Consider the following 22985-nt stretch of genomic DNA (forward strand, 5'->3'; position numbering starts at 1 on the left):
TTGAATTTAGTCATATGTAAAATTAGGGTAGAATGTCCTAATTACATATATTTACAGTGCAACTTCCAACTCATATATGAGTTTATTACTTTTTTAACTGCTGCCTGGGATGGGTTGGTGTATACGGACAGTGATGTAAATAAAATTAACCTATCAGCCAATGTGGCCCAGGTCTTTCTTCTTAGCATGCACATTGCAGACTGCCCCTGAGATAATCTCACTTTGTTCATAAGCTCTTTATCACTGCTCGGTTAGTAACCACTTTAACTGGTTCCTTCTATGGTTGTGTGAACATCTGACTGCTGAGTTGACTATTTCTCCATTTGTCATGGCTGTGCTCTCGCTCTTGCATTCCTCCCATGCAGTTATCGTGGTGGCTCATTTCCTTCAGAGTATAACGTCAAAGCTGGTGCTAGGAGGCGAGTTGGTATACCACCGACGGCCATGTGAAGAGGGGACCATAGTGACCCTGGCTGGCAAATATTCAGGTGAGCATGCAAAAGTTGATAAAAACATAGTGGACTCAAGTCTTTGTTCTTTTATGACTGTCAAAATTCCTAATGGTATGCACATTCTCTATTACTGGTTGCATCACCCTTATTTCCTTGAGATATTTGATACGAACTCGTATCACACATCCCTTTATTCTACTGATTACGAGTACAGTGGAGCTGTATCCCTAGGTGGCATACCGTTCCACCTGATCACAAATGACCCAGTCTCTCCACATGTGGTTTAACCCAGTTCTGCTCCCGGTTATGCCAGGTGTGGGAACACTAGACCAGATTTTACTAACTGGAAATTCCAGTCTGGAAAATTGCTTAAAGTTTTGGCTCCAATACCAGCCAAGCCTAATCCCCAGGTCCATGCCAAGCCTTTTCGTTAACTAGGAGGTTAATATGCACTTCTCACCCCTGCCCAAATTATTGTTCTCCTTCCCTCATCTACCCTACCAACACCTCTCCCGCTGTCGTTGTCTTCTACTATATGACAGTTTCTGTTGTTATTGTCTCCTCCTTTGACTTCCTTTATTCCTTAGAGCCACACATATCTTCCTTCCCTGCCTGCAATTAGACATTGAATTTTCAAAAACTGAAATCATCTACGCCCTGTCCTCATCTGTTCAATTACTCATTTTTCTACGATATTTTCCCTGTGGCATTCTTTCTTTTGAGTTCACTATAACTAAATACTGCACCCTATTACGACAAAGTGCACACCTGATAAGGACATCTAGCCGCAGATTTTTCTTCAAGCATTACCCTTGCATGCCGGTAAGTGGCGTCGGTCGGCTCCGCATTGCATTGTATGCGTCGTGTCCACCTTTGTGATGTCCGCGTCACCTATATAGGCACCATCTCTGCATGCTGACATAATTTCTTTTCTTTCCGCATCAGCCAGCGCATAATTTGTGGAGAGAGCTACCCTCGGTAATTTTTCGACAGGCTTTTTTCGACATTTTGTCGAATATTTTTTGGTATGTCGGTTTTTCCGACACATCAAAGAAGACTTCTAGATTCAAACTATGCGGTGCCTGCCACTGCGCCATGTCGATGACGGACCCACACCTGATTTGCCTTTGGTGCCTGGAGCGCAACCACGACTCAAAGTCATGCTCTCACTGCTGGGCAATGTTTCCAAAAACTTTGAGGGAGCGGTGTGTAAAGCTGCTTGTAGCCCGGTGCTCAGCACTGTGTCATTCGCCCCAGAGATATTGTTATCAGTCCCGGTCAAGAAGAAGGTCCAGCCACCGCTCCGGGCGTCCTAAGTCCTCGCCCTCCATTTCAAAGCCATCGTGAAGGTCAGGTAAGAGGCATAAGAAACACAAGATGTCAAAGCATGCTTCGACTTGATGGAGGAGCCTCGATCCTCTAGGCCTCGCTCTGCAGATCCTGTGCCGGGGTCGGCAACATGCTTCCCTTCCTTCCCAGGAACCGATTGACCCCTGCCCAGCTCAGATAATTTGATGATGCCATGTGCCTCATATTTGGGTGGCCTGACCCTCCTGGTACGCCATCAGGCCCCAGAGGCTCATAGGTGACTCGATTGGGTTCAGTGCAGGCAGCTCTGGCCCCTGTGACCACTACCCAAACCCCCCCCCCCCACCCCCCTTGGATCTGGTGATGGATACGGACCAATGCTGGTTGTGCCACTGAGACCTTCCCCTGCGCAGAGACACCTGACACTGCCAGCACCCCCCACCCCCAGCGGGGCCTGCAACATTCTTATCCCTGACAACCTGGAGCCAGATCAGCACCTACTGAAGCCGATTTCAGTACCAATAGCACCCTTGGGTCTTAGATTGCTTCATCAGCCTTATTTTGAAGGACTAGGAATGGAGGAAGATTCAGAGGGGTCGCTGAACCCTTTACAAGACCAGCCTCAATCGAAATGGATTGTTATGAGGAATTGGGTGAGGCCAGTGGACAGGATATCTCTCCAGATTCTGGTCTGCTTCCTCTCCTTACTGTGACTACGGAGGAGGGAGCTTCATATGCAATGGTGGTGAGAAGGGCAGCTGAGGTCCTGGAACTTCAGCTCCCTTCGGTGGAAGTCAAGACGAACTTCTTAACCCAGGTCTTACTGCCATGTGTCTCCTCCTCAGAACCCCTCCTACCATTCAACGAGGCCTTGACTAATGTACGTCTGGGATCTCGCCAAACCCAGCACAGGGACTCCTGTGATTAGGACAATCGCCTGCCCTCATCGCCTTGCACCGGATGACCCAAATTTCTGCAACAACCACCTTACCCCTGAGAGCTTGGTGGTCCAAGCCTCTACCTCACAAGGCGCGTTCCCTACCACACCCTCGGACAGGGAATCCAAGAGGCCGGATAGTTGATGTAAGAAGATTTTTTCTTCCACCAGCCTTTCATTGCGGTCGGTGAACATCGCATGCCTAGTCCATTATTCCCGCTCCTTGTGGGAAACGGTTGCACAAGTGCTGCTAAAGGTCTCATGGGAGGCCTGGCCATCCTCTCCTAAGCCGTATCAGACGGGAGAGATGCGGCAAAGTTCGCCGTTCGATGTGGGCTTGACACGACCGACTCACTGGGCAGAACAAGGTAATTGATGGTGGCTGCTCGACACCACGCCTGGCTGAGAACTTCTGGATTTTCCAGGGATGTCCAAGCTTCCCTCATGGAAATGCCCTTTGATGGACCCATCTCTTCGAAGACAAAGCAGACATGGCCCTAGAGCTCTTTAAAGACCTACACGCTATGGCTGAGTTCTTGGGCCTCTCAGTGGCCACACACCTCTGTCTGCTTTTTGCCTCTTTCGTGGGTACAGAAGGGTCTTTCAGGCACGCCAGCCATACCCCAGCCACACAGCCGTGCAAGTTCAGTAACCTCTGCCCGGCCATGGGCGTAGCTCGTTCTGACCTCGTGGGTTGGGCAGCCAGAGTTCGGGTCAGTCCACCACACCACCGCCCCTCAGCCTCCAAACCTTCCTAGTCCAGCCCTTCTAGATCACCGGCGGCCAGTTGGTGGCAGGATCACCTCCACCTTTGGGAAATTATCACATCGGATAGGTGGGTTCTTCAGATGGTCCGGAGGGGCTACTACCTTCCCTTGAAGACTACCCCTCCCTCAATGCCTCCAGCTTGCAACCAGACTGCTTCAGGAGGAAGTCATGACTCTCTTTGCCAAGGGAGCCATAGAGAGGGTTCCGACACCCAAAGGCTGTAGTTGCTATTCCCGCTACCTTCTTGTCCCGAAGAAGGAAAAGGGCCTGAGCCCTCACCTAGATCTGCGTGCCCTCAACTACTTCCTCAAAAAGAAGAGATGCAAGATGCTCACTCCTACTCAGGTCTTGCCTGCCCTGGACCCAGGAGACTGTATGGTAGCTTTGGACTTGGAGAACGCCTATTTTCACATTCCCGTTCTGCCTGCCCATTGGCGCTACCTGCGGTTTACGATAATCCACAGACTTTCAGTTCACTGTGCTTCCCTTTGGCCTTACCACTGCCCTTCGGGTGTTCACCAAGGTGATGGCAGTGGTTGCAGCTCATCTGCGCAGATCAAGGATACTAGTCTTCTCCTATCCTGATGACTAATTTTTGAAGGCGAGTTCACCCCATGCTATCGTGCTCGACCTCCAGACTACGGCTAACCTTCTGCTCGTGCTGGGGTTCTCTATCAACGTGCCGAAGTTACACCTGACACCCTCTCAGGCGCTCCTTTTTATTGGAGCTCTTCTGGATACAGTGCAGTGTCCTCTCGAACGTCGAGTCCATGATATTCAGGCCCGATGTTTTAGCCTTTATCCTGGATTTCGGTGAGAATGATTCTGAGGCTGATGGGCCTCCTGCATCCTGCTAGTGACACATGCCAGATGGCATATACGGGCTCTGCAGTGGGACGTGAAGTTCTAGTGGGCGCAGCATCAGAAGAATCTCTCCAACATGGTCCAGATCTTGGAGAGAACTGCATAGGACCTGCAGTGGTAGGTTACAAATCGCGATTGGGTCAGTTGCAGACACCTCTCCCTTCCCCAACCAGACTACACAATAGTAACCGATGTGTCACTCCTGGGATGGAGCGGCTATCTGGGAGAGGTGGAGATCAAAGGACTTTGGTCTCCGGCAGAATCTGGACTCCACATCAACTTGCTGGAGCCCGATCGTTCAATTGACATTGAAAGCCTTTCTTCCTCCAATCTAGGGAAAGCTGGTTCAAATATTCATGGACAACACCACCGCCATGTGGTACTGCAACAAATAGGGTGGGGTGGGGTCGTAGACCATTTGTCAAGAAGCCCTGCTTCTTCGAACGTGGTTGGAACAGCTAGGCATTTCCCTGGTGGTTTAACACCTGGCAGGTTCTCTCAATGCCAGAACAAACAAACGCAGCTGTCGATGCCTAGCGGATCACGAACGGCGTCTCCATCCGGAGGTGGTGCAAGTTCTCTTTCAGCAGTGGGGAGAGCCTTGGTTAGATCTGTTTGCCTCCGCTGAGAACGTGCAATGACAGCAGATTTGCATGCTGTAGTTTCCAAGGTGACACTCGCTCAGCAACGCTTTTCATCTCAAGTGGAGCTCAGGATTCATATACGCCTTTCCACTAATACCACCCCTGTCCAGAGTGCTCAAGAAGATCAGGAGTGACCAGGCCGAAGTCATTCTTGTTGCTCTGGACTGGGTATGGACAGTCTGGTATACCGAGTTTCTCCAGCTGACCATCAATCCTCCGATCAGGCTGCCCCTTCGGGAGGATCTTCCATCGCAGCAGCAGAGGAGGGTCCTCCGCCGAACCTGTCAACTCTACACCTTCTGGCGTGGAGATTGAGCGGCGTCAGTTGAAAGCATTCATCCTTCCTCCCGTAGTCTGTAATGTTATTTTGATAGCAAGGAGTACCTCTACCAAGCTGTATGCGCACCGGAGGCCAACATTTGTAAAATATTGTACAGAAAGATCTCTTGATCCTCTTGGATTCTTACCTCTCTCAAGTCCTTATTTTTATTTTGACCCTGGCCCTGCAGGGCTCTGCTCTGAGCACTCTCAAAGGGTACCTTTCGGCCCTGTCTGCCTTTTAGAGGCTACCAGACCAACCCTATTTATTTAAATATCATATTGAAATAGATTTCCTAAGGGGCTTGTACATATGTTTCAACCTGCCTCCTGATGTGTGCTCCATTCGAACCTCTGCACCACTGCCCCCTCTGGCTTTTTACCATTAAAACAACTTTTTTGGGTCAATAACATCTGTCTGGAGAGTGAGCAAATTGCAGGCTCTGTCATCTACGACTCCTTACCTGACCATATTCTCTGATAAGTTGGTGCTTTGCAATATGGCCTCTTTCTTACCAAAAGTGGTTACACCATTCCACGTGGGGAAATCTGTCACCTTGTCCACTTTCTACGCTCCTCCACACCCCTCTAAAGAATAGGAGAGACTCCACCATCTGGACCCCAAAAAAGCTTTGTCATTCTACCTTGACCGCACAAAAGAGTTCCGGTTGGACGACCAACTCTTCGTGGGGTATTTGGGACTGAAAAAGCGTTGTACAGTACAGAAAAGGACTCTCTTTTGTTGGGTCATCCTTTGCATTAAAATCTGTTACGCTTTGGCCAAAAAGCAGCCAGCCTCCTGAATGCTTAAGGCTCATTCTATCAGAGCTAAGGCTGCTATCACGGCATTGCAATGTGGAGCTCCAGTCATCGACATTTGTCAGGAAGCAATGTGGGCATCACAGCTCACGTTCGCCAAGCACTACTGTCTGGACGGTCAAGTCTGCAGAGATGGCCTTTTAGTCCGCTCTGTCCTGCAGGACTTCCACAGTCCCTCCTCTGGGGATGGTATTGCTTGGGTCTCTATTCAGAGGTAAGGAATCTGCGGCTAGATGTCTCTATAAGACGGATAAGTTACTTACTTTCAGTAACGCCTTATCTGGTAGAGACATGATCTAGCTGCAGATTCCTTACCGACCCACCCATCCTCCCGGCACACCGGGCAGGAATTTTAGGGGCAGGGGTGTTCCTTTTCTTGGCCCTAGTTCAAAACACACCAATGTCAGTGAACTTCATAGCGTTGCACTGCTGGCTTGGCAAGTTATGAAAGTAAATGACGTCTGTACGCCGAGGTGGCCCTATATAGGTGACATGAACATCACAACGGCGGAGACGACGCCAATGACGTCATGCGGATTGACTGATGCCACCTACCGGCGCGCAAGGATATTGCTGCAAGAAAAATCTTGACGCCTAGGAAATTCAAAGGTAAGAAATCTGCAGATAGATCATGTCTCTACCAGATAAGGCATTACAAAAGGTAAGTAGCTTGTCCTTTAGTATCCTTGTACACTATCAGCCAGCGCTGCGCCACTATATGCTATCACCCCCACTCTTCTCCCTTGAGAAAGGTTCAGCCACCTTACCCCATTGAGGAGAGCACCCGCTTTAGAATAAGAGTACTAGTGTGATTACAGCTCATGTGTAGTTATCACTTCGGAAGTTATTGCGCTTTGTCTTTACTACTCAGTATCAGTTTTTATTCCTGCAACACTTGGTGGATCACATCCTCTTTGAACAGGTGCAGCTGTCCAGCTTTCTCTCCCGCGCACTTGCATTCTCTCTCCTGAGAGGTGCCGCACCAGCTTGCAGATTTATTCTTGTATCTTCCTACATCTTGTCTGCCCGCACTTTGCCCGTTCTCCTGGCAACCATTTAGTCAGTAGTCCTGGGTTGTCAGGATCCCGATCGGACTACTGATAAATGCCACAGGGGTCTCGGTAGTCTAGTCTAGCTGTTCACAGGGTGGATAGATGTAGCCCTGCATGGGCCAATTACTTTGAGCAGATGAATAAACCATATCCTATGGGTCTCCATTACTCTGGCTCACTTACACATACACTATGCATGTACCATGCTGGCTACACACACATGTATAACATCCATACAGGTTGTCAGCACTAGGAGCTGGGAAAGCACATAGAGGATGAACTTTACAGGAGTGGGCTTGTAGGCCCCCACTACAGTGACACTGATAAAAAAGGTCTGGTCACAACTTTGGGTGCACAAAACACAATACGCTTTCACCACAACTCTATATTCTGGATGTACGACGTTACAACACGTACTTTTACAACGCGTGCCGTTACTACGCAACTTTTACAATGCAAGTCGTTACAACGGCTTGTGTTGGGGGGCGCTGGATAGTAAATATTTTAATTTACTATTCCAACTCCAGTCCCAGTGGATAGTAGGGAAGGAGTTGGATAGTAAATTAAACTATTTACTATCCTGGAGCGCCCCCCAGTGCAAGTTGTTGTAACAACTTGCGTTGTAAAAGTTGCGTGGTAACAGTACCGCGTTGTAAAACCTTTGTTGTAAAGGTTGTTCCCCCTATATTCTATACCCTAAAAAGGGATAGAAGTGCACTGTCATTTAATGAGGTTATGCTTGGTGCCCCCTCCAGATCACAGGACAAGCATAGGACCTTACTCATATCATTGGACAGGCCTCGCTTCTGTACATAGATTAGGCTGACGCTAGGGCCAAATTCGAAAACCAGGATACCAAATACATGCAGTCGGACACTCAAGAGCATGACCGCACATCAAGCAGTAAACATTCCTCTCTCAATCTTCTCTTCTAGGCAAGATCACAAACGTCTATAAAGAATTATGATGAACACTGACCTAACTCTGCCTACAACTTCAAAGCTCCATCCCCTCTGACCTGTAACCTTTGAGGAAAACAAAAAAGTGATGAGTACGTTGACTGAATTAATCCTGCCTCTGGTAATTAACTCAGGGCTGCATTACAGTCTTTCACTTTTTTGGCCACAAACCTCCTCAGACAGGGACCTGTCATGTAAATTAGGGGTGGGTGGAACTCGCGGAGTTACACAAAAAATCTGCAAGATTGTGCGGTGTTCTGCGATCAGGCACAATTTGGCACGTTGCGCTGCTCACGCTGATGTTGAGCACCGGGAGCTTGTTCCGTGGTGTAAACTCAGCACGAACTGCACCATGCTGTGCGCCAGAGGGCACTGCTTCTTTTGCTGCTCAAGTTGATTTTCTACTCGAGCTGCAGTTTTCTCACCGTGAACAGTCGCAACCTGCCATGACCGCCCGCACTGAAAAAATCTTGCCAGGTGAAGGTCTAACTTCCGAAAAGTGCACTAGAGGACATTAATCTTCACTTAACGTTGGCGAGCCGTGCGTGAGAAAAAACTGTGCCACACAATGGTTGGCCGAGTTTTGCCAGATGTCCGCATTACAAGTGTAACGCGAAGTGGGCACAACTTAGCAAACTCCGCCGTTGGAGCAGAGTTAATGCAAATTAGCTGAAACTGCCATACCAGGCTCTCTCTGAATGAACACAAGGAACGCCTGACTGATTTAAGCCTATTGGGGGCTTGTGATTATGGTGCAGATTGAATCCTATGGCACAGTGAGCATCTGGCCCACATCTTGACATAACATCAGACTTAATGTGCTGCATTGTATTATGCTTGAATTATTCTGGGCCACTGGTTATTTCTTGGTGCTGGATTCCAGTACATTGCTTTTTTGTATTGTACCACGTTTTGCAAAGTCAGTCTTAGTGCTGCTACTGTAGGAACAGTCTAGCCAAACTACCAGGCAACGTCCCCTCTCAACAGGAACTTGAGCAAAGCTTTCCATTTTATGATACTATTCAATCTGTTCGTAGGGCTTCCTAACCCAAATACATGTGAAGACTGCTCTTTTGTGTATCTTAAACATCTATTTGTTTATTGAGACACATCTTTTCCGAAAGTCATTATTTCTTGCTTTTTGCTTTTTCTCCCCCTCTGCCTCACTTATTCCCACACTTTTTGGGCTATTCCACTATTTCTGTGTCTCTATTCATTGCTTGCTTTCGATATAATCCTTACATTATATTTCTGTTCTTATGCTCATATTTTCTGGCCCACCATATTCTAATTTTTGTGCAAATTGTTCCTTATTCGTCTAAATCTATTGAAGTATTCATTGAATGTGCTCTTTCTCTTTTTTTGTTTTGTATAATAGATTTTTATTAGCATTTTGGAGTAAATACAATACATATGTCATTAAAAATTGGAACAATAAGAATATCAAGAAGGAATACTAAAACATATGCAATGAGCAATAAAACGAAGAAGAAAATGGTCATAGAGAGAAGGAAAAGGAAAAAGGGAGATACAAGTAGAATAGAAAAGAGGAAAGAAGAAAGAACGAAAAGAAAGAAGGGGCAAAAGAGGGGAAGGGAAAAGAGAGAGAGGGGAAGGGAAGAATAAGTGGGAAAACTGAGAGTCATTCAAGGAAGAGAGTTGGAGGAAGGATAAGTGGTAGAAAGGAGCCAAAGGAGATCAGATTTAATTTTCAGGGGGACAGAATAAGACGAAGCGATAGCAATCCTATGTTCATCGCAAACAAAATTCCACCAGGTGTGAATAGAAATTTTAGAATTATCTTTTCAACATAATAAAATAACTTTAAATGCAAGAGAAATAAACAAGTCCAAAAATCTCGCAAAAGAAGAGATAATATCAACATCAGATGACAATGATCCTAGGAAAATAGTCTGTAAAGATAACTGGGCAGAACAATTAAAAACTCGCATACATGTCTTCCAAACTTCCTTCCAAAATGATAAAACAGGGAAACATTCAAATAGTAGATGTTTAAGTGACCCAGTTTCTTTAGCACAGGACCAACATAGTAAAGAAGATGTTGGGGAAAACTTATGAACACTTACAGGGGTGATAAGGACTCTGTGATAAATGAACAGTAACGATTGGGTAATACGAGCAGCAGGAGATACTTTAAACAATTTGGACCATATACGATCCCACAGCAGAACAGAGAGAGAAATATTAAGGTCAGTTTCCCATGCAATCTCAACAGCTGATTTAGGACGATCTGAACCAGGTGACAATAATAGTGTATAAACAAGGGCAGCCTTAGGTTGTTGAGTGGAAAATAAGGGATAAAGTGAAGAGGTAGGAACAAAAGAGGGGAAGGCATCAGGTATTGAAAAGGAAGCTAAGTGTGACTGAATGGCAGACGTGATAATGGTATATTCAGAAAGATACGACGAAGGTAAGTTAAATAAATGTTGTAATTTCGGAAAAGTAATGAGAGAATCATTATCAAAAAATTGATGAACAAATATAATATTCTTTTCTTTCCAGTGCTTGAAATAAAATGATTTACCTTTATATCGTAGAAATTTGTTATACCATACAACAGATAATAAAAAACATTGCAATGAGGAAAGATCAGAGGAGAAGACATTGTGTAATACCGTTTGGGAGTATTTTAAGATAGGGTATTTAGTCAAAAAAGAACAATTTGACATAAAAACAATATGTTGAAAGGAAAGGTCTTTCAGCAGGGAGCGTTCTAGAAGAACCCAGGTAGGTATAGGAGTGTCATCAAAGTCATAGGCCAAAGAAAAGGATTGTTTAATCAGGAAAGCAGAGTGATACATTTTAAAGTTGGGAAATCGAACTCCACCTTCAGATTTAGGGCGAATCAGCTTTTGCAGCGCTATTCGGGGATGCTTGTCATTCCATAAAAATTTAGAACAAATAGTGTTTATGCGGGAGAAATAGGGAAGGGTAATTTTGAAAGGGAGCATAGTTACAGTATAAAGAACATGTGGGGTAATCATCATTTTAATTGTGTCTAGTCTACCCCACCAGGAAAGAAATAATGGGGACCAGATTTGAAGAAGGGAGTTGATTTTCTTTATAAGAGAATCAAAAGTAAATTTAAGGGTATCTCTCAAGGAGGGTGCGAACCAAATACCGAGGTACTTAATTTTAGAGGGACACCAAGCAAAATCAGTATTTTTAAACATGAATTGGTAGCAAAGCGAATTAAATGGGAGGACTTCCGTTTTGGACAGGTTCAATTTATATCCCGAAACAGAGGAATATAACCGGACCTCATCCATAAATGGTGGAAGGGAGGTTTCAGGATTGGACATGTAAACCAGCACATCATCTGCATATGCGGACAATTTAGTTTCAGTAGAAGCCCATTTAAAACCAGTGATGTTAGGATTAGAACGAATTCTTTTTAAGAAGGGCTCGAGACAAAGAATAAATAATAGGGGAGAGAGGGGACATCCTTGACGAGTGCCTCTAGACAAGGAGAATGACTTGGAAAATTGGTTGTTAACAAAAATACTGGCACGAGGAGAGGAATAGAGAAGTTTAACCATAGAAATAAAAGAGGGACCAAAACCAAACCAGTGTAGGGTACGAAGCAGGAATTGCCAGTTGATACGATCAAAAGCTTTCTCAGCATCTAAGGATAGTGCTGCTAAAGGGACTTTAAGATGTTTGCTGTGGGCAATGACATTAGAGAATAAACGAGCATTGTCTGTAGCAAGCCTACCCTTCACAAAACCCACCTGGTCCGTCTTTATTAGACGGGGGATAAGGGAATTAAGGCGAGAAGCAAGAATTTTAGCAAAAATTTTGCAATCATAATTAATTAGGGATATAGGCGATTATTTTTGCATTGGGTGTGGTCTTTATCAGGTTTCGGAATGATGATAATTAATGCATCCAAAAAGGACCCAGAAGCCTTCGCACTAATAATAAAGGAGTTGAAGAGTTGAAGGAGTTTAGGAGCAAAAAAGGTATGAAACGAAGAATACAATTCTACAGGAAGGCCGTCCGGACCAGGAGCCTTTGATCGTTTGAGTGAGTGAATGGCTCGAGTTACCTCTTGTAGTGTAATTTCTTCTTCCAGGAGAGCAAACTCATCTGGGAGGGAAGGGGGAGAGGGAAGACACTCAAAAAAGGAAGATAAGTTTACATCAGAGGGATGGGTGTCATCAGTATATAAGGAATGATAATAGGAATGGAATATGTCAGCGATGTCCTCATCTGCTGTAATCAATTTGTTTAGAGAGTCATTGAAAATGGGGCCTACATTTTTACGTTCAGATTTAATTTTCAAATAGTTTGCCAACATTTTCCCCGCTTTATTTTGGCCACCATGGAATTTGGATTTAATTTTAAGGAGGGTGTTACAAGCCTCATTGGTAATAATCTTATTGAGGTCTGTTTTAGCTAAGATCAAATCGTGAAGGGAGGAGGGGGATTTAGAAGAGAAATACAAATGCTCAAGGTGTTTAATTTTACGAAGTTGGTCATCGTACTTTTCCCTATTGAGTTTCTTCTTTTTAGCAACATAGGATATGGTAAATGCTCGGAACGCAGCTTTAAAAGCATCCCAATTGTTAGGAATGGAGGTATCGGAGGGATCATTAAAAGTAAAAAATTCATTGAAAAATTCCGCACTTTCCTTCAAAAAAACTGCGTCAGATAAAAGAAAGGCGTTAAATTTCCAACGGCTAAAATTAGAGGACATAAGGGAAAGATCAAGTGAGGTAGAAACAGGGGCATGGTCAGAAATAAAAATGGAGCCTATTGCAGATTTTTGAATGGAGGGGAGTAAGGATTTACTAACCAAAATGTAATCGATTCTAGAACGGGTGTGATGCACAGGAGAGAAAAAGGTATACTCCAACACATCAGGGTTACATAACTTCCAAGAATCATACAAAGGACGCGATGCAATGGCAGATTGGAAGCTCTTATGAGATTTGTCAGGTTGAAATTTACTGGAAGATAATCTATCAGAGAAAGGGTCTAACCATTGGTTAAAATCACCTGCAATCACAAAATCAGGGCTCTAATAGCAATCCAAAACTTAGGATCAGGACGTACCGGGCCATAAATATTCAGCAGAACCATTGTCTTATTATGGATAACAACCTTAGCCATTGCCCAACGTCCTTCGTCATCATGTTGAGAGGAAATAATCTGTACATTCAAAGCTTTCTGAAATAAAATAGCAACCCCCCCTTTTTTAAGAAGAGCCGGAGAAAATACAACCTGACCCACCCACTGTCTCTTTAACTTGAGTGATTCGACATCAGAACAATGCGTTTCTTGAAGAAAAACAACTTGAACCAATTTTGGATAAATGAGACAATACCTTTTGACGCTTGACTGGGTGACCAAGACCTCGCACATTCCATGAGACAAAATTACACACCATTGAGGAGGGGGGTGATGGACAACACGTGGAGAGAACACATGGCAAGGGAAGCACTACAGAAAAGGAAATAACAAAGACATACAATACGTGTAAAGAGAGCTCTTAAAATACTCATAACACAAATGTAAAATCTGGTCAAAAGAACGAAATACACCATGAAGGAGAATAATCGAGAAAGTGATGGCAGAGGAAACGAAAGATATGGAACAGTGAAGAAGAAGAAAAGGAATGCAGTAAGAAGAGAAGAGAAAAAAGAGATAAGAGGAGAGGTAAAAAAGAGAACAGATAAAAGATAGAGGAAAGTAAACAGATCAAGGCACAGACGCCTGATCGGAGAGATAGCGAAGAACAAAAACATCAGGGGCAAGGATACGCCGGGTAGGGGAGACATCCCCATGAGCATCCGAGAAAAAGGACATCAAAAAAGGGTAAAGAGAAGATTGCAAGAGCGAAAAACAGGAGAATATGAATAAAAGACGAAAGAGAAGAGTCAAATAGAGACAGAGGAGAGAAGTACAGATTAATAGCGAGAAGGAAAAAGAAAACAACATGTCAGAACATCAAGAAAGGTAACAAGAAATAAGATTAAGCAACAGTATCCATCGTCGAAGAAGAAACACTCTGGAGATAAGCATGGAGCTTTTGAGGATCATCAAATGAGCGGGTTCGACCATTATGAGTGATCTTGCAGAAACATGGATGAAGAATGCCATATTGAATGTGAAGTTGTCGCATAAGAGACGTAGATTCAAGAATTCTTTACGTCTGGCATTAGTCGCAGTCGAGAGGTCTTGTGAGATAAATATGTTGTGACCAGACCACTGGAGACGACGTTTCAGCCTGGCAGCTTTAAAAACAGTCATCAGCTCCGTGAATTCTAGAAAGAGCATGATAATGCCACAAGGTTTGTTAGAGGCAGAGTTCATACGGCCAAGGCGGTGAGCTCTTTGAATGTTCAGAGGGTGTGACGCAGGTTGGAGATCCAAAAGTTCTTGTAGAAATTTTTGTAAAAAAGACACCATGTCAGGACCTTCCAAATTTTCCGGAATACCATAAACGCGTAGGTTGTTTCTTCGATTACGATTTTCCAAATCCTCCGTGTGCAGCTTAAGTTTGTGGATTTCTTGCTCTAGGAGAGGGATTTTAGTCGAGACATCTTAAATGTCACTAACCCTTTGCTCCAAATGTAAGACTTTGCCCTCCATAAGTACCCAACGGTCTTCAATCTGTTTGAGCCTGTCATTAGTCGCACTCATAAATGGTTGGAGGCCGCGAACCTCCTCAAGGATGGAGTCCAGAACAGGATTAGAGGAAGACTTAATGGGAGAGGGCGGGTCATTCTTAGGCCGCTTAGGTTTGGTACCAGTCTGAGACAACTTGGAGTCATTGGCCATGGTAAAAATGTGAGCAGGGGCCAAAAGGCGTGGCAAAGAATAAACAGCAAGACAGATACTGCACAGTAGATATTAGCTATGAATAGTAATAGAGACACTGAGCCAGTTGAATGATAATCGCAGGTCGCATAAAAAAGATGGCACTGAGGTATGAGGAGATATTATAGCGAGGTGTAGCGTTAAAACTTGAAAAAACAAATATCCATCCTCATAAAGTGCATTGATAATGAGTAGGGCAAGAGGTAAGTGAAGTGATATGGTCAAAAAAACAATACTTGTGGCATAATGGAGAAGAGAAAAGAGTAGTCAGGCCAAATGCGGCATTAGTAAAATGGTGGCACCCTTTTCTGCCAGAGAACACTGAGTCAGTCGTCAAAAACAAATAAGGGGCAAAACAATGGCAAGCAACAGCAAAAAAAACGCCATAGTGGTGAAGAAGATGGACCGAGCAGAGGGATATTGCCAAATGAGCGGCTGGGAGTCGAAGCGGTTAGGTGAACAACGACACGGGCTCAGCGGCCAAAATGGCGGCCGACCGCGTCGCGTCAGAGGGAAAAGTTACCGCTTTGCATGCAGACTCCTCACAGCATGAAGTCCAGTTCTGACGGCAACATCAGGGTCGCGGAGCCTTCCGCCGATAATGGAGCCGCCTCAGACGTCCAAAAAGCAGGAAATAGCGCTCACACGGCATCCGTGAAGAAAGTCCGTCGCGGAGCTTACGGAGAGTGCGTCTTCACCGTCCGGCGCGCAAGCCACGCCCCCTGCTCTTTCTCTTTTATTTAATTTTACAGCATGCCCGTCTCATCCATTACATTTGTGTTTTCCATTTGGGTTTTCCTTGGCGTTCATTTATATTTCCCAGTCTTATTCTTCTCCAGCTGTTTCTTTCTCTCTCTCTCTCTCTCTCTTCCTCAGATCCCTTTGTCTGTCATTCTTGAAATCTTCATTGCTTTCCCTCGTCCGGGTTTTGTCTACCTTAAATCTCCCTCTTCTCCTTCTTTATCTGTTTTACCTTTTTCATTCTGTATTATACTTTTGCTAGTTCATCATGCACTCTTGCTTACTCTCTCACCCTTTCTCTCTCGTTGTCATTGTGCTGATCTTGCTTACATTCCCTCTTCCACTTTTCAGTGTTCTGCATGGCTAATTACCCCAATTTATCTTGATTTGTTGTGTCATTGTGTCCATTAACATGTACTACAGACTTCCTTGAGTTCCAGTGCATTTTTCCATGTGCTCACTCACTCACCTTAGCTCTGTGTTTGCTTTTATTATCCAATGCTATTTCCTTTTTATTTGTTGTAAATTACTTTCTTACCTCTTTTGTCTATCTCTTCCAGTCTTCCATGACTTCACCCTTCTTTGCTCTTATCCAACTTGTCTATATTGCTTTGCTTCGTCTTTTCCTTTTTTTTTGCTCTATATTTTCTCACACACGATTCTTTTCTGTTCTTGTCCATCATTTCAAGTATTCTCTGCACTCTCATCTATACTAATATAATAAAGAGAGAGCCCAAACCTTTGAGGCGGGTAATCTCAGGAACCACAGCACCAATCACAACACCCAATACAGCGTTGGAAAGGGCAGTTGCAGCAGAAGGACATAGGCTATGCAGACGCCCACCATATACATTTGAAAGGTAAAAGAACCGTGCCAGCAAAGTAGTCCCTTGTGGGCGTGTCTGCGTTGTGCTGTGGGCGTGTGCTGGTGGCGTGACAAACGCTGGGTGCGTGTGGTACGTTCCGCCCTTCATGCCATGTCTCATATCGTGTGCGGGGGGCGTGGGCGTGTGCGGGGTGTGGGATTACGTAAAAAAAAAGTGAGCATTGTGCCCAAAATGTCATTGTTTTTTCTTCCCAGGTCCTGTACATTCCAGCTCCGGGTGTCCCCTCTGCTCCCTTTAAATACCCCTGCACCCCATAATCATAACCACCCTTACTCCTTAAAATACCCCAACACCCTTAAACACTAACCCATCTTAACCCTATAAATATACCCTGTACCCCAAAACCCAAACCTATCCCTAAACTCTAAAAATACCCCTGTACCCCAAAACCCAAACCTAGCCCTGAACCCTATAAATACCCCTGTACCTCAAAACCCAAACCTACCCCTGAACCCTAAAAATACCCCTGTACCCCAAAACCCAAACTTAGCCCTGAACCCTAAAAATACGCATGTACCCCCAAACCAAACCTACCCCTGAACCCTAAAATACCCCTGTACCCCAAAACCCAAACCTAGCCCTGAACCCTTAAAATACCCCTGTACCTCAAAACCCAAACCTACCCCTGAACCCTAAAAATACCCCTGTACCCCAAAACCCAAACCTAGGCCTGAACAATAAAAATAACCCTGTACCCCAAAACCCAAACCTACCCCTGAACCCTAAAATACCCCTGTACCCCAAAATCCAAACCTAGCCCTGAACCCTAAAAATACCCCTGTACCCCAAAACCCAAACCTAACCCTGAACTCTTAAAATACCCCTGTACCCCAAAACCCAAACCTACCCCTGAACCCTAAAAATACCCCTATACCCCAAACCCAAACCTAGCCTTGAACCCTAAAATACCCCTGTACCCCAAAATCCATACCTATCCCTAAATCCTAAAACTACCCCTGTACTCCATAACCCAAAACTATATCTGAACCCTTAAAATACCCAAACACCCCAAAACATATACCTCAGTACCCCAAAACATATACCCCTATACCCATACTTACCATATCCAAACATTGAAAAAACCATGCTTTTACCATTCATGCATTTATAACGAATTTCGTTGTAAATGTATGCGTTGTAAAAGCATATAAAATGTAATGCCATGCATTATAATGGCACTGGAGAGTCATGGTACTTTCGTAATGAAAGTATGCGGAGTGATGGTATGCGGAAAAAAAGTTGCGGAATAATGGATGTTTACCCTCCCCCGGTAAGTACATTGGTGGCACGGCGGCCCACATCTCCAGCAACATACTCATATTTTTTCACCACCGTTTTGAAAAATGCACAGGTCTCGTTCATTGATGGCCAGCACCGACATACACTTTTAGACACACCTCCCGCCACAAGTTCTAGAATTGCGAACTTTAGAGCTGGGGCGCTACGTTCAAATCTCGGCATCAGCTCAACATCCTGTGATTCCAGGCAAATCGCTTTGTCTCCCCATGCCTACCACAAACGAATGTGTTCTTCTGTAATGTAAATTGTGCTCATGTCATGTTGTCGAGTTCGCGCTATATAATATTGCAAGGTAAAATAAAGTAGGGAAACTCGAGTTCACACACTACTGAACGCGTACTCTTAAGTGCATCAGCAGTGCACTGTGAATCGGAGTGTTTCACAGGCCTGTCACAGATAAGAAATGCTATCAAAACGAAATCCTACAAAACAATATACTACTGTCCGGCAGCAATTCATACCCGGACAACGTTGGGACGGGCTGCTAGTTATTTTATATTTCGTCCTTCATTACCTAACCCGTCCTACCTTTCTAGTATTCTTTTCTCTGGAAATATTGTTGTCAGAATATTATCTGCCGATAAATTGTGTCCTAAATATAGTTTACATAAATATTACTCTGTGGAAGTGATGAAAGAAAGTCTAAACCCAATGGGACTATTTTCTCAACGAAATTTATATATATAAACACAAGATGTTTTTGTCACAGAACTTTGCTGACTCTTATATTCTGACGTACAACTCTCCTCCGTATTTCTTATTCTTCAAATCAAAATCTTCTATTATTCCTTTTTTGCCATGTCCATGTATCGCTTCCATTTGTCCTTTAATCCTTTAATCCTTACACTTTCCTGCCTACTTTACCTTCCTCATTCACTGGTTCTCTGGTTTTCACTTTTCTTTGTCCTGCATGTTGGAATTCAGCGTTCTCTTCCAGGGGATACTCATTAATAGTCATAAGCACTGAATTATCTCCGCCCATGAGCGGGAACCCGGAACACATAACAATATACATATATATGTGTAAATATATCAAAAAGTACATAGTACTAAACTAATTATACACATATACATGTATAATAACCATAATATGCAGCCTAACATATATATACATAGGCTAATAAAGCCAACATTACACACGTTCTGAAGCATGAAAATATGCTGTCTATAAATGCAATAAACAGGCATGAGCCCAAAATTCATTTCATAACCATGAAAAACTTTTATTTTCATCAAAGAACCTGTTGTAAACAGTTATTAGCCTAAAAGGCTGCATATGAAAAATTGTCTGTGTACAGAAAATCAGACTGGCACCCTGCCTTTAGGGCCCCAGAGAATCTGCACACTTTGCCTTTAAGGCCTCTAGGAGAACTCTGTTCCCATCATGCACCACAGGTGACAGTTAGGTCAGTTCTTTTTTCCGGCTTGTTCTGTGAGGAACCTGGAACTTGAGCTCTGCTCATTTGTAGTATTTTTCTGTCAGAAGTTGGTTTTTTCTTACCTTTTTTTGACAAAAGATTATTTTGGTGGTGTTTTATATCTTGTTCTGACTAACTGTTGGTGATTTTTTAGTCAGAATGCCACCTTTATTTTACAAATGTCCTTCCTGTGGAAAGAAGATGTCAAAAACGGATCCACACTCTGTTTGTGTGGTGTGTCTTCCAGCTTCTCATAAGGTGGAAGATTGTTATCACTGCCTCAACCTTTCTAGTAGAACTTTAAGAGAAAGGGGGAAAATGAGGTTGCTGGGCCTTCTGGAGAGAGAAAACCGTGGTGAGAAGAGTTCCAAGGGCTTATTATCATCTGCTAAGCCATCTTCTTATCCTAAACGTCGAAGATCAGCGTCTCCAGAAGGTAGAACTAAGAAAAATCGACTCCAGGGAGTGTCGCCGTCAAAAAAGGTGCGGTCGACGTCGAGATCCAGATCGCCGTCAGCATTGTCGACGTCGAAGAGGGCTCCATCGACGTCGAGAACTTCGCCGGTGAGGCAAGGTTCAGCGTCTCGACAGTCGCCGTCGAAATCCTTCTCGACGTCGAGACATCTGGTGTCGATTGCTGTAAAGACGACGTCGGGGGCGCTACGTTCGACGTCGAAGACTCGTGAGAAGTCGACGTCGAGGGAAGAGAGGCGTCCGACCTCGAAGGATGGTGTGTCGACGTCGAGGAAAGTGTCGACATCGAAGGATAGACCGAGGTCGAGAGAGAGACTTACGACGTCGTCGAAGAAGGGGTCGACGTCGAGAGAAAGGACGGCGTCGAAGGATTCGACGTCGAGACCTAAAAAGAGAAGATCAAGGTCTCCATCGCGACATAAGTCGATGTCGAAGTTTGCTTCGGGCTCGAAGCATGGAGTGTCTAGGTCTCCCCCACCTGAACACGGGTCGGCGTCGAGACTATCAAGACCGGCCTCTCGGACCTCAATTAGGTCTTTGTCGAGGTCAGACATCAGTCCAGAACATATGTCTTCTCCGCGAGACTAGCAAGACGACAGGTCTGCGGCGGGGCAAGAGATAGTACACCAGGAATCGTCTGTGGTGGCTCATTCGTGCTCAACCTCAGGGCAGGTGTCGGATGACAGACAATTGGTGCCCAGACAACGGACTCCATCTGGCTCATTGGTTTCTGAGCACAGTGTAGTTTCCAGAGCCTCCAAGTCTTCAACTGGACTGAATATTGTGCACGTGTCACCTGAGGCTTCACCTGAGCGTGTAGGGCGGCCTATTAACTTGTCACCGAGGTGGCTAGAAAGCCTGAGACATTGGAAGATGCGTCCAGATGCAGGACTGATGGGGATGAGGGCTCCGGTCCCTCAGACGGAGCTGCATAGAAGATCACGCTCGAGGTCCTTAGTGAGAGAGAAATCACGTTCAAGGGAACGAAGGAGGCAGCGATCGGCAACTCCTCAGTGGCGGAGTAGAACTCCTTCACCATCTTCTACGTCATCTAAGTCTTCTTTAAGATCTTCATATAGAGACTATTCTCCCACAATTTCATCTACTCTCCAGTGGATGATTTGGGCACATTTAATGATGTGTTGTGTCGTGGGGCGAATAAGTTCAAGATCAAGATGGCAGTTCCTCAGATAGCAACGTCAGTCATCTTTGAAACCCTGCATCACAAGACGACTGGTAGGCCTCTTCTGCCGTTAGTGCCCGGGTTGATAGAACCAGCAATGAGAACATTCTTAACTCCGGCCACGGTGGGTTCTGGTCCTTCTAGGATTGCTAAGAAGTACAGGGCTCCAGCAGAAGATCCTTTATTTTTGCGTTCTGACCCTCCTCCAGATTCACGTATTGTAGCGGCAGTCAGAAAAGCACATTCTGCAGCATCTACCTCTTCTGCTCCACCTGAAAAGGATAGTAAGAGTATGGATTCCTTGGGGAGAAGAATGTGCAACACCTCAGGTTCGGTCATGAGAGTGGCCAGTGCGTCAGCCTTATTGGGCCGCTATGATCGTCTGCTCTGGGACTCAGTGGCTCGTTATGCAGATAAACTTCCTAAGGAGGATCAGAAAGACTTCCTGGAAATAGTGGAAGAAGGAGGATTGGTGGCTAACCAGAGTATAAGTGCGGCTGCTGATGCGGCGGATCTGTCAGCTCATGGTTATGCACCTGGTGTTTGTGCCAACGTACGGCTTGGCTTTGCCTTACGGGGCTAAAGCCAGAGGCTCAGAGGAAAATGGTAAATTTACCTTTTAATGGTTCGACTCTGTTTGGATCTCACGCTGACGACGAAATGTCTAAAATGAAAGTGGAGTTGGACACTCTGAAGGCCATCGGTCTTGAAAAGAAAAAAGAGTTTAGACGTCGGGGTAATTTTCGTCCCTTTGACAAAAGATCTTTTCAGCAGAGGGGCCAACAGACGAATTGGTCCTCGCAAAATCAAGGCCAGAATCAACAGAGGTCGCAATTCCAACAGCGACGACCTGGACGAGGCAGAGGCAATGGAAACAGGCAGCAATCCTCTGCTACCAAGCAGCCTCAAAAACAATGAACGGATGCTTCCTCCACAACCGTGTGCCACTCCGGTTGGAGGAAGTATTGTGTGGTATCTGGACGAGTGGAAGCAAATCACAAAGGACAGATGGGTGCTGAGTATCATTCAGAGCGGGTACCTTTTGAGATTCAAGAAGCCACCGCCTGTCATACGTCCTCTAAAGATGGTTCAGTGGAATATAAAGCGCTTGCAACAGGAAGCGAACGTCCTTCTGAAGAAGAACGCCATAGAACCAGTACCATCTCAACAGAGATGTCAAGGCCTGTACTCTCGATTTTTTCTCGTAAAGAAAAAAGGTCCAGCTACGGAGTTCAGACCCATTCTGGATCTGAGACGATTGAACAAATTCATTCGGAAGGAGAAATTTCGAATGCTTGTTCTTCATCAGATCTTCCCTCAATTACACCAAGGGGATTGGATGTGCTCCATCGATCTGAAAGATGCTTACTTTCATATTCCGGTATCCAGAAAACATCGCAAGTTCCTCAGGTTCCAAGTAGGGGCTCATCATTACCAGTACTCAGTACTCCCTTTTGGCCTGAGATCAGCTCCCAGAACATTTTCAAAATGTATGGCGGTAGTTGCGGCTTGTTTTCGAAAGAGACGGATTTTCATATATCCGTACTTAGACGACTGGCTTCTGAAGAGTCATCCCCATCGCTACTAGAAGAGCATCTATCGATATGCCTCCAACTCATGTGCAAGTTGGGTCTGCAAGTCAACTACAAGAAGTCCATAATGAATCCCACTCAGAAGATCCACTACCTGGGTGCACAACTGAACACAGAAAAAGAAAACGTGTGTCCTTCGGAGGAGAGATGGTCATCTATCAAGGCGAAGTGCGTGTTTCTCCTCCAGTATGCACGTCCGACAGTTCGGCAAGTATCCTCTCTCCTGGGGTCCATGGCATCGTGCATATTCATCGTGCCAAACGCACGTTTGCAGATGCGTCCTCTGCAGCAGTGTCTGGAAGATCAGTGGAAACAGAGGACGGGATGATGGGAGGATCGAATTCATCTCCAACAGTCGGCAAGAGATTCCATTCGGTGGTGGATGAAGAAGGCACACTTAATGAAGGGAGTTCCTTTTCATCAG

General features: G+C 45.0%; 1 protein-coding gene across 2 annotated transcripts in view; it reads left to right on the forward strand.

Moving 5' to 3' along the window:
- The window catches only part of TOMM40L (translocase of outer mitochondrial membrane 40 like), a 586774-nt gene that overhangs the window by 493208 nt on the left and 70581 nt on the right, over window positions 1–22985 (forward strand). For both annotated transcript variants that reach the window (XM_078669218.1, XM_078669219.1), the window contains exon 6: window positions 366–488. In XM_078669218.1, coding sequence (XP_078525344.1) covers window positions 366–488 — 123 coding nt within the window. The remainder of the gene's footprint in view (window positions 1–365; window positions 489–22985) is intronic.

This window comes from Lissotriton helveticus, chromosome 12 (genome assembly GCF_964261635.1).
Source record: "Lissotriton helveticus chromosome 12, aLisHel1.1, whole genome shotgun sequence".
NCBI classification, from domain to species: domain Eukaryota; kingdom Metazoa; phylum Chordata; class Amphibia; order Caudata; family Salamandridae; genus Lissotriton; species Lissotriton helveticus.